This window comes from Amphiprion ocellaris, chromosome 15 (assembly GCF_022539595.1).
Source record: "Amphiprion ocellaris isolate individual 3 ecotype Okinawa chromosome 15, ASM2253959v1, whole genome shotgun sequence".
Taxonomy (NCBI): domain Eukaryota; kingdom Metazoa; phylum Chordata; class Actinopteri; family Pomacentridae; genus Amphiprion; species Amphiprion ocellaris.
The window spans coordinates 11,172,071-11,184,219 of NC_072780.1; the positions used below are offsets into that span (position 1 = coordinate 11,172,071).

Here is a 12,149-nt window from a genome sequence, read left to right on the forward strand (position 1 = left end):
GATCTTTTACTGGTATTATTGTCAGCATGCCATTCACTCATTTGTAACACCCTCCTCCCTAGCAGGCGTTGCTCCACCTGTGGGCCCAGTCCTGATGTTCCTTCATCTAGATATTCTGAGATTGTCAAAAACATCAGCGATGTGAAACAGGCCAAGTATTTTTCAAACCAGCAATACCCTTTTTCCTCTACTATAAAATGCAACAAATTCGAACAGTTTATAGATCTATAGAGTGCGTTTAAGTGTTTTAAGTATTAAAGGAAACAGTCCATTGGACATGGGTATAAAAAAAAAAAGTTTATTGCACAATAAACATACACATTTTCACATTACAATGAGTTGTCTAGGAATGACTGACACTTTCTAAAAAGACAGGCCCCGTCACAACTGTCAAACATCACAAATTAATATATACAATATATAAAATTTTGATCTTGTCCTATGAGGATGATATAGATAAAGAGGCAGTAGTTGTGGCTGAGAGTCTATGAACTCCATGTCTTTGACTCTTCATATGCCGACCACACAGATCAGGCAGTTATTGTGGAGAAACGATGGCGTCTTGCTGCACGTCACCCACCTGAGCACAGAAGAAAACTCCATAATGGTGGGTTTAAACAAGCCTTTGCATAGATTCCCAGCACGGCTACAAGTGATGAGATTCAACATTATTTTGTTCAGCAACTGAAATGGTTTGTGTGTATGTTTTTTGTGTACTACCAATAAGAACATTAGTATTGCACAATTACATCTAATAGTAATAATATCTAGCTTAAAAAAACAAATTAATTTGTACAGGCTAGACAAATTGATTATGGCTTTTCAATTAGAGTTTGACACCACATATCCATGACAAAGACATCAGGGAGGTTCTATTATTTTTCAGTATCCTTTAGTTAATAAACCAACCTGTCTGTTTCAGTGTGGTACTTCATTACATTTGGGAGTCGCTCTGCAAACTGCCCCCTGCCTGTCAGCACATAGATGACATCCCCTACCGCCGCACACTTCACAGATACACCTCTCCATGGCATCGGCGAGGCGGCACACCACTCATTAGTAGCAATGTTGTAGTATTCCACTGAATCCAGTCCACCTAGGGGGAAAAAAAAAAAAGACCAAAAAAAGTATTATGCTAGAATGCCACTCTTGCTATTATCACATTCTACAGCTGCTAGGTTATTGCAACACTACTTCAGCACTGCAGTGGATGTCAGTTTTATTACCCTGTGTCCCCAGCCCTCCAACAGCATAGATCCTGTTGTTGACAACCACCAACCCATGGTTCCTCCTGGCTTCTCTCATCCCACACAACGCCCTCCATCTGAAAAGGTAAAATCGGAGAGTAGCAGGTCAGTGTTGCAGTGCAGAGAAACATTGTTTGCTTAATTCATGGAAAACTGGGAAAGCAGATATCCAGTTTCCTGGAACCCTTGGTGGTATAAAACAATACTTCCAGACACTTTGATGTGAATAAGGCCAGTACAGATCCATTAGAACAGGGCACATTGTATCCGTGACTCACTGATGTGTTTTAGGATCATAGACCTCACAGTTGTTGAGGATCCTCCCAGAGACTATGTTGCCCACCATTCCTCCACAAACATAAATGAGTCCATTGGCCTCCACTGAACCGTGGCAGAGGCGGGCCGTCAACATGCTGGTTTGGACCTGCCATAACTCTGTCCGGATGTCGTAGCATTCAAAAAGGCCCAGGGCTGAGCCACCTGTAGACACATACATAATCCCACAATTTAATGCTTTCACAGGAAGGTGATCATTTTCCTCATTAAGAATCATAAACTTTACTACATTTGTATAAGAATGTGTATTTGTAAATTAAATTCCCCTACTGTGTGAACAGAAACATGTGAATCTCCCCCAGCTTCACACATCGATCCCAGAGAAACCTTCAACTACAGGGCTGAATGACTAACGTCTACCAACGACAACATGAAATTACAGGCTTTATGCTGGACTCCTTGCCATCTGCCTACCAGGCAAATAAGTTAGTGGATGATGGAGTTAGCATGAGGCTACTATACATCCTGCAACATCTTGACTCCCCAGGGACATACACAAGGATTGTGGGATGGTATTCTAATTATTGAAGCACTCCCTGCACACTTGCATCTTTGCACTACTTTATAAAACCCTATCGAAACACAGTGGCCTGCTGAATCAATTAGGTAATATGCATCTGTTCACACGTAAATCTCTTGTGTAAGTGTGATTTTGTTTTTCTTTTTTTTTTTTAAATACAGTTTTCATCAAGCGATTGGATGAAAGAAGAAGTATTCCTCTTACATAACAGCACTTGGACGTTAAACTCCACTATACAAGTGTTCTAATAACCCTTAAACGAAGCCTCATGCCATTGATGAAATCCCAGTCATGTTGATACATAGCACAACAGTCCTCTCTCATGTGATATTAAGTATTGTGTCCAAGTACATTGAGAGACACTCAAACAGGAGTCAAATCTCTTGTATGTGTAAAATGCTTGGCCATTTATAATTCAATATAATATAAAGAAACAAAACACCTCCCCATGCTCACCTGTTTCTGACCCCCCAGATGTGTAGATCTTGCCACTGGCAGCGCAGGCAGACAGGTTGTTCCGAGGTGTGGGCGGACCCACCTTGAAGCACCAGTTGTTTTTCAGAATATTGTAGCATTCCATGGAACACGTCCGTGAACCACCCAAAAAGTACACGGCGTTGCCCCAGAAGACAGCCGTGGCGGTGTTGTGCTTTTTGAAGTTGCCACCAATCTTTCTAAAGCTGGAGTCCTGCATGGAACGCCATGCCAACACTTTACCAAGAGGATTAGAATAGACCTAACTATACACAACTATGCCACAATGTGTTAGCAACATCTAATCTAACAATGGTGAAAAACTCAACTGTAAAACTTTTCACAAAGTAAAAAATAAACTTCACTTAATTATTGCGATTGCTCCTCTGGCAAAAATGTGCGTCATGTGCAGCCTGGTACCTTGGGGTTGAAATAGTGACAGAACTCAGGCTGTGAGCCTCCAAATACAGCGATGCGATATTCAAGTTTTTTGAGTCGGTGTCGGGTGTTCGCGCCCAGGTCCCTGTGGTCCTCCGGAGACAGCAGGTGGTAGCACATCCCACCTTGGACAAAAGCAGTGGAGGTTTCTGTTTTGCGTGTACGGTCATTGCAACCCAGCAGGCCTTTGCATTAATGTATTTTTAATGAATCAGAACTATTCAGATCATCATGTTTTGCACATCCAATAATGAATTATACCATTATACACCTTAACTAATTATGCATAATGCAGATAATTTCACTCTATAGTTAATACAAATAGCTGAAAAAAAAAATCTTTTTCTGATTACACTACTTGCACATTTGAGTTTTGTGTCCCTTCACAGGAACAAGAAACATTGTTTTAGAAGCTCATTGAGCCCTTTTCTGATTTTCTTGTGTGTATTAATTTCTCTTTGCCTACTTACTGAGGACCATCTTGAGGCACTGTGGGTTGTCCTGGATGAGAGGCTCAGCCTGCATAATCATGGAGAGGAAGGTTTTGGAGAGCAGAGGAAAGCGAACGCACCCCAACACCTCCACCATGTACTGTTGTCTGTTACACACATCGTACTTCAGCCAGCGCACAGCAGCATCATAAATCTGAACACAAATGCAGCAACAAAACATGTTGTAACATACAAGTTATATGTGGGTATGTCGACATGAATAACACCAAAAATGTGGTAATCCAAGTTCCAAAATTAAGTGCTTACTAATTAGTAACTTGCATATCTACTTGTGACTTTCCTAAATTTGTGTGTCTCTAAAATACAGTAGGTTTCTATTCTCAACATGCACTTAAAAATAATAGCACAACAGAGATGAAGGATTTAGCCATAGGATGTGTACCTGGGCCTCAGCACGGACTGTGAGTTTGTCCTGGTGCAGGATGCGTGTGAGCTGTGTAACATCCAGCTGCAGGAATTCATCAAGTTTATAGACTTCAGTGAAGTGGAGCTGGACAAAGTCCTCTGCTGCTGCCTTCAGCTCTGGACAGTACATATAGTCTGCAAGGGATGAAATACCTGCAGGAGGACAACAGAAATCAGTGAATATAATAAATTATGTAATTGGCAGGTCTTTGTTTGCATTTTTGTTGTTACCGAGGCAGTTTGTTGCGTCAATCTGTCCTTTAAGAAACTCCACACACATCTTCTTTACAGGCTCAATCTGGTACTGGTTGGCTGCATCCAGCAATGACTCAACATTACTGCTGTTCACTGCGATTCTGGCACACACACACAGTATGGACAGTACATGGTCCTCAATGAGGACCTACTTAGCAGAATCAGGTCAGCTTTTTATGTAAATTGAAAAAAATGCATTTTAATGACCACACTTATAAGGTTCTTACTGTGCCGTGTAAATGTATTCAATCAACAACTCAACAGTATTAGGATCAGCACTCCTGAGCTCCACCTCACTGGACACTGACTCCATCATTCTGGCTAGAAGTGAGGGAAAAAAAATGGAGGTCAACATAGAAAATAAAAACAATAATAGCCGCAAGAAACATTTTCATGAAGCAAAAGTCTTTGTGTGGCAGATTAGGGAAAACTGCATAATGACTGATGTACATAATTTTAGTTGGAGGTTATTAATCTTGGTACAGCACTACTTTGGTGTTGGAAGCTAAAATATAATGTTGAGGAAAGTGCAGTCTCTTTCATCAGTTACTTAATGATCACAGTATATAAATAAACAATGGGGATTCCTAAACTACACTGTTAAACTGGTTTCCTTTTGTTTATTCTACTTTTGACACTAAAAACTGTGCAGATTTTTCCCCTCGTACTTAAATGTGCTTGTTTCAAATCATTTAAGCAACAAATTTTCTATCTGCCACAACATTAGAAATCCAACTATGCCTCTAGCAAGAGCAGCAATTTTCTCACATTGGTGGTCTACAAGGTGTCAATATCCAGCATGTTTGCGCATTTGTATATGTTTGGGTTTCTCACTTACTGGTGAACATGACCCTGAAGAAGTGGCTGGCAGCAGCTAGCACTACTCTGTGGGCGGGAAAACGTCTCCCCTGAACCACCAGGGCCACATCACAGAGTTCACCCTGAAATAAAAACACCTATCAGGGAATTTCTTGGTTCAGGAGAAGCTTTAAAGGGTGACGATATTAACAGTAAGCATGATCGGCCCACATACAGTCCATTTTTTGACAGAACTCTATACATTTCTTCTGACAATTTAATAAGAATATCTATTATGTTTGAGTAAATGAAACTGCAATTAACAATTTATTTTAAAAAAATAAAGATGTTTTTGGCACTGGATAAAACCTTTTTGCTCATACACTCTACAGGTATATGGACAGATGCATGAACACCAATACAGTCAATGCCTAATGCAAATACCTGTTTTAGACAGTCTTGTCCTTTTTTTTTTTTTTTTAGGTTTTTTTGCACACACCTCTTTTCTCAGGTCGTTCATGACACCCATGATGCCGGTCAGCTGCCTGTACCCTTTGATGGCACTCTTATTGTCCATCTTCTTGGAGCTTGACATCTTCTCTGAAGAAGCTGTCCCTGTCATGTTGGGGTGATTAAAATTATTTGCCCACTTAAATTAAGCAACAACACTTTCAGCACCACTGCAAGCAGATATTGATCAAGACTGAGCCTGCTGCCATTTAGAATTCCTTGTGTGCTACATTGTGCATGAATGGTATTGATGCTAGAAACCCAGATACAAAGGGACTGATCAACACGGAATCAGCAACCTCTTGCTCTATGAAAACTTGGGATTTTCTTGTCCCTCCACTAAGACAGAGTGCTGCAGTTATCGTTGTTGGTTTTGAATTATTCTTTCACATATTTTACATGAGACCTTGTAAACCATCTCCACCTTGGAACTGAGTGCATACATCTTGAATGAACCTGAAAGTTACTAATCCTGAGAAACTCATTAACAGTTTTGAAGTTTTTCTGTTAATTCACAAGCTACGTTCTCAGAGGTTAAGAGGCGCTCCTCTTAAACATTCACCCAAGCAAAATACCAAACATTATTAAAAAAAAAAACTTAAAAAAAGACTTTACTGAGGCATAGGCAATGGGCTCAATCAGTCATGCGCTTCAAAGATTTGTAGCTTTCAAACTCACTACAATTCTATTTGTGTACAAATATTGACATGTTTTACTTAGTTTTTTTTTGTCAGACTCTTAGATATTTTTTTTAACTTTGCTGTACAGCCAGTTGTTGCTAATGCCAGAAAAGAAGTTTTTCCCTCTAGGATTTTCTGCCTTTGAATCAGGCTTTGTACCGTTTGAAGGGACGAACAAGCATCTGCATTTGTGGTACAGCCAACAGGAACGGCGCACTCTCTGAAAAGGTCTGATTGGCCAAAGTTGCCTAAAAGAAGGTGTTGTGTCAGCAGTAGGCTCATATGGGGCCTTAGTGAGAGATTTAAATACACAAGGCAAGAACCAGCTGCAAAATGCACAGTGTGGACACAGGTGGCAAACTGCTTTTTGAAACTAAAGGATGCCAACCCAATGGCAGGCCATCAGTTCCTCCCATGAAAATGGCTGCGGCATAAATCTGATTACTGGCTGGGCCCACCTGAGACTGCAGGAAGTGAAAGATGAGCAACACAGATCAAGCTACATCCATGCCCAAATACATGTCAGAAAAGATTCTCCACTGAGGGAGCGATTAGCTCAAAGTGAAGGAGCTCTAGCATTGCTAAATGTCACATGGACAGCTTCAAACTGCTGACAAATGGGACTCTGCTGAGGCCAGGAACTAAAACAAAGCAATCAAATGTGTCTATCTGCAACAGAGGCGCTGCTTGAAACTGGACTTACCACAGGTGTGTCCTGTATCCAATGATTTGGAAATCACAGCATCTCTGACCAATGTGGAGCAATCAGCAGAACTATAATAATTATCTGACCTTCCAGACAACTTAAGGGACCAAAGGGAGAGTGATAAAAGTACAGAATAAGTCCGTTGGCCACTTTTGTGACAGAGCCTCCAGGCCCAAAATGCCCTCTTAACCTATGAGAAAGTACCATTCATGCAAAGAGATATGCCCAGGCTGGCCTGCAGAGTGGGACTTTAAAGTGAAATATAACTAATTGCAGCCTCATTAAAAATAACTTCAGGTGATAACACAATTAAAGTTTTTTTTAAAAAATCCACATAACTGACCCATTACCTCCAAATACACGTGAAACGGTTCAGTTAAACGTAGCTACTCTCACTCGGTTATTGATTAATCAGTCTGGCTAGGTTGCTAGGCTAACTATTGCTATGTTAGCTCAGGCTAACTCGAAGTTAAGCGCCTGCTGCATCGATTCTTTACACCAAATTGTTCCAGAAGTATGTAGCTAAGCAATAGAAAGAGTAGAATGGTTTCTTTTAGGCGCACTTTTTTGCACTACATTGTCAAAAAACCGGGAAACAATAGTAGCATTTATGAAAGTCTATGTCATACATTTAGTGATTTAATTGGCGTCGAATTTACGTATTACATATTCAGTAACTTCACCATGTGCTGCTAGGCGTGTGATAAATGAAACAGTGGACAAACAAGAGTGAATGAGTTTCCTACCCGTACCTGACTTGAGGTGAGAGAATCTAAGGTTGAGTTTGCAGGTGACCCCGCTTTTATAGCGCTGCTTCCGGGTCATCGCCGTGAGTTTCCAGCAGTGTGAGGCTGAAATGAAAAGTCAGCAGCTCGATGTGAAGTTACAAATTTAATAGCCGCCAGACGGGTGTACTGCTAAGAAAAAAAGGATTAGTAAGGGATATTGAGCCTAAAGATAGAGTTTTCGGTGTCACGATAGTAGCTGTCTTTTAACTTGTTAGATCGCCATGGCAACAGAAGCTGCGCATCATCTTTAAAGGCCACAACGCGATCAAACTAATGCTCACTCTTTAGAGCTATTATTTGTTCTGGGCTGTGTTTATCAGTCCTAAGCAGTGCCATTATAGTGAACAAATCAATCTACGAAAGTGGTGTTGATCATTATCTTATTGATTTGCAGCAAGCAGTCTGTCTTGGGCTATTTATTTCTAGCACCAGAGGCAAAATAATCAAAACCTACAGAGAATGACAGTATATTTGCACATCAGTAGCCTCAAAGCCACAGTCAGTGGAATAATTTATTGCACACTAGAATAGGAAAAGTTACCAAAATGTGAAATTCCTGAAATACCGCAGAAATGATGTCACTGGTGTCACTGATTGGACACAGTGAGATTTGTTAGTCAGGTGCAAACACAGAAGGACCCATGGATAGAACATGAGCCTGGTATCAAAATGTAGTTAAAAATGACACCTTTCATTCACTATATTATTTTGACCAACCACCTTTTCCACATGGTGATATATATATATATATATATATATATATATATATATATATATATATAAATATATATATATATATATATATATATATATATATATATATATATATATATATATATATATATATATATATATATATATAAATAAAAATAAAAATATATAAATAAAAAAAACTTATTTATTTATTTATTTATTTAAATTTTTTTCTACATTTTGGCCTTACAGGGTTAAGCAGTTCATTTGTGTTTTTTCATTCCTGAAAATATCTCTGTTATCTCCTGCAGGCTGCTTATGAACTAAAATGCTACAATAAAAAATAATAAAGAAGAATTAAAGACTGCGCAATTTTTGTGTACTTCAAGGTTCTGTAACACGGAAACTTTTTATAGTATGAAGGTAAGATTTTGCGTGGTTTCATTAATATACTAAGATTATTGTAGCGTGCAATCAGCTGATTCTGATGGGTCAGATTGGAAGCACTGGCTTTAACTGACCCAGTTACGGTTTATTTTATCACCTTCGCCCTCCTCTGACACGTGACAAATTACAGCCACCTGCAGAATTGCGGAAGTGATTTATGCCTTAACATCAATGATTAATATAGGGATGCGTTTTCCGCATTCAGAATAGTAACATTTTTATAGTCTGTATCCCTTGAGGGGGGCATATTTTATATTTAATTCTAATAATTCTACATCGAATGGGAAAGCAGGGTTTAGTGTTCTTCTCTGTCGCAGCTCACCTGTACGTGCACCTGTCTGCAGCATTCATACCTGCCCTGTAGTTCATCAAACGCAACCAGGAAGTTTTTTTTTTATTTTAGTCAGGAGTCGCATGACGCTGACGTAACACGGAATGCGGACTACAAACGCATTGTGAGGAGTAATTGACCTGAAAACAAGCCGAGAGACACCAGGGCTGCAGAAAAATGCTCCGTTTTCTCTGCTGTTGCTGCTTCTCAGACGAAAACTCCAGCAACGAGGTATGTGTTTCCTCTGCTCTCAGTTTTGTAGAAGTCTTCATGACTAAGTGGCTTCCTTCGAGTTTAGACGAGAAACTTAATTACTGCCTCGCATCAGTGAGATTACTGGATTAGAAATTACTGCCCGTCAATTTAATCACTGTAAATTAGGATGTGATTATTCTGCCGGGACAGAGATGCAATAAAGTCTTAAATTTAGCTCCCCGATTGTGCTTTTGTTGGGGATTTGAGATATGAACACTGGATTGATGTGCCCAGGAAGTAATTATAAGGGCCCAGGGGAACACAAGTGCTTCTAACTAGTCTCCTATTGTGCCAGTAAAAATAAAAGAAATGTAAAGAGAACTACTCTTTTATTTCAGAGGCAACCACTCCTGCAGCCCAGACCACCCCAAGTGAATGGAGCTGAATCCGCCAGGCAGGGCCGTCCAGCAGTCAGTGGTAGGTCATGGCTGTCTGAAATATTTACTCTATCCTTTTTTGTGTTCATGTCTGTACCTCTTATGATAATCCTAAGAACTTCAGTCAAAGGCAACCTTTTGGTTCTTGAAGACATTTCACCTCTCATTCGAGAGACCTCTCTCATTAATATCTATTTTTGTGTCAAGCACACACACAATCTCGTTTTAGTTCTAAACCTTTTTTACTATAACCCGCTTTGAGCGTCAATATCATGGGAAATCATAGTTTCAATAGCAAAACTGCATCGGCTTAACATCCGTGACGGAGTAGTAGAAGCAATCATTGGTACCCTGGATGTATTTTCTGATTATTTACTGGGTTGCATCTTCAAGAACCTAAAAGAAAAAGTCAAGTTGTTTCCACTGAGGATCTACATTCTTACTCTTTTTTTTTCGTTTCTGTCCAGATGAACAGACTGTGAAACGGATTGGAAGGCTGGTGATGAGGCGAGTGTGTCTGCCAGAGCTGGATCGGAGATTTGCAGACGTGGCTGAGACCTTCAACGAGCAGCAAGAACGCTACGAGGCCATGGTCCGACACATCAGGAACCTGCAGCAGAGCTACGACTGTACACGTTGTGGTTCTCTGGCTTTTGCTGAATGTGTGCGCAAGATCAGAGAGGAGCACAGTGAGTAACACATAGTACCCTTCAAGTACTGTGATAACAGATGTCTCATGATGTGTTTCTGTTTCCTTTGTTTATCGTCATCTTTCTCTATTTCCAGAATCCACACACCGGGTCTCTCTTAAGATTAAGGGCTACGGCTTCTCCCTCAGTGTGGTTCCTGTGGGGTCAGAGGGCGAAAGCGAGGAGGAACCGCTGCCTCCACGTCTGAAGTCGGCTCAAAATGAGCTGAAGAGCACTTCTGAGAGCGCCAAGGCTGCCATCTCAAAGGGCACCACACTTCAGGAGCTTATTGGCTGGCTGCTTCGGAGCCATGACCAAATAGCAGAGCAAGTGAAAGGGGCAGCAGCAACTTACCAAGAGCAAGGACGACTGAATGAGAATCTGGAGGAGAACATGAGGGAAGTGAAGAGGGCGAAGGAGCTGTCGCAGGAATATAGACAACGGGCCCAGGAAGTTCTCACTGAGGCTGCACAGATCGCAGGGGCTCATCTGTAGTTCACGCACCTTTAATTGATCAGACCGAATGTGTACAGACTCAAATACTGAAGCAGATTACACACACTTTTTTGACAATTGAGTTTAGAGAAGAGACTGCTTCACAGCCAGGCTATATGTTACAGCTGAGATGGAACAGAAGCTGGCTGTCTGGCTCTCATTCTTGGCAAACTTGCCAGGTACAGCCCACTAGAAGCTGGTTTTGTAGAACAGATAAGGCTGACAAATATCACTATGTGTAATCTGTAACAACATCAGACTTAGGTAGAAATGTGCAGCCTTTAAAAAAAATCAATAGCAGTCATATCTCTGTTTTAAACGCTTTTTAAAAAATTATAATAAATACAGCAGCGACTCACTCTCACATTTTAAATACTGTTCATTTGTATATGTAAGGAATTAACTTTTCCTGAATAGGTGTAATTTAACCAGCTAACATAAGGGGGCATTGTAGGCTCACTGTCTAACAGTTTCTCTTCAATTCCTCAGATTTTACTCTGCCTCACAAATGTCTCTCAGAAAGTGCACTACATTGATAAAGAATCAAAGTAATAAATGTATTGCTATTACTAATGTATTATTGTTGTGGTACTAGTGTTGTACCAGGTTGGACACATTTATTTTTGCAGGAATTTGACACAAATGTGCTTCTTGTTTGAATGACCTAATGCAGGAGTATACAAGCTGTGAACTGATGTATATTACATTTTTCGTGCGACGCCATAGAGGACAGGACAGGGCACAATTAGCTACAACAGCAGTGGAAATTGAACTTTAGGTTAATTCTGATTGTGTACATTGTGGGTTTTTTTTGTTGTTTTTTAATAACATTCAGAGGGAGAAGATTTGTGCCTTATTACCCGCAGAAGCCCCATTGAATTTATTAACTGATTAAAAACGGCAACTGTCTCGCTGCCGTTAATGTGAAAGCAAACAAACACATCCCATCTTTGTAATTACATTTGGAAAATCCATTGTCCCAGAGGTCATCATCAAGTGGTCGTGCGCTGTTTACCAGAGGGAGGCAGTTTTGGAGTGGTGCTTTCGCCTTCAGCTTAACAGATTAATTTGGCATGAAGCGTGCAAGTGCAATAGTTAAATGGAACCACATAGTTTGTCATTAAATTAAAAGGTGATGATAAAGAAAAAACAAATAATGCAATTTAATAAACCAAATAATGTATGTGTTTAAT

The 12,149-nt window shown here is 40.2% G+C and overlaps 2 protein-coding genes across 3 annotated transcripts; one reads left to right on the plus strand and one right to left on the minus strand.

The window, feature by feature from the left end:
- Window positions 1-284: 284 nt before the first annotated feature.
- LOC111573780 (kelch-like protein 7) lies at window positions 285-7,770 on the minus strand. 2 transcript variants are annotated; one of them, XM_023278096.3, is made up of 13 exons: window positions 7,634-7,770; window positions 5,485-5,600; window positions 5,026-5,128; window positions 4,415-4,508; window positions 4,164-4,288; window positions 3,910-4,085; window positions 3,486-3,660; window positions 2,998-3,140; window positions 2,560-2,791; window positions 1,526-1,727; window positions 1,227-1,324; window positions 910-1,096; window positions 285-580 (listed from the first exon to the last, which is right to left on the minus strand). In XM_023278096.3, exons 1-13 carry the CDS (start codon window positions 7,704-7,706, stop codon window positions 511-513), a joined length of 1,794 nt encoding a protein of 597 aa, XP_023133864.3. In that variant the 5' UTR covers window positions 7,707-7,770; the 3' UTR covers window positions 285-510. The 2 variants fall into 2 exon arrangements, with proteins under 2 accessions (XP_023133864.3, XP_054873669.1); XM_055017694.1 differs by lacking the exon at window positions 7,634-7,770 and adding an exon at window positions 6,879-6,900.
- A 1,270-nt stretch (window positions 7,771-9,040) lies between these two features.
- si:ch73-345f18.3 (uncharacterized) lies at window positions 9,041-11,533 on the plus strand. Its single transcript, XM_023278109.3, has 4 exons — window positions 9,041-9,371; window positions 9,734-9,812; window positions 10,240-10,461; window positions 10,559-11,533. Exons 1-4 carry the CDS (start codon window positions 9,318-9,320, stop codon window positions 10,954-10,956), a joined length of 753 nt encoding a protein of 250 aa, XP_023133877.1. The 5' UTR covers window positions 9,041-9,317; the 3' UTR covers window positions 10,957-11,533.
- The last annotated feature ends 616 nt before the right edge of the window (window positions 11,534-12,149 follow it).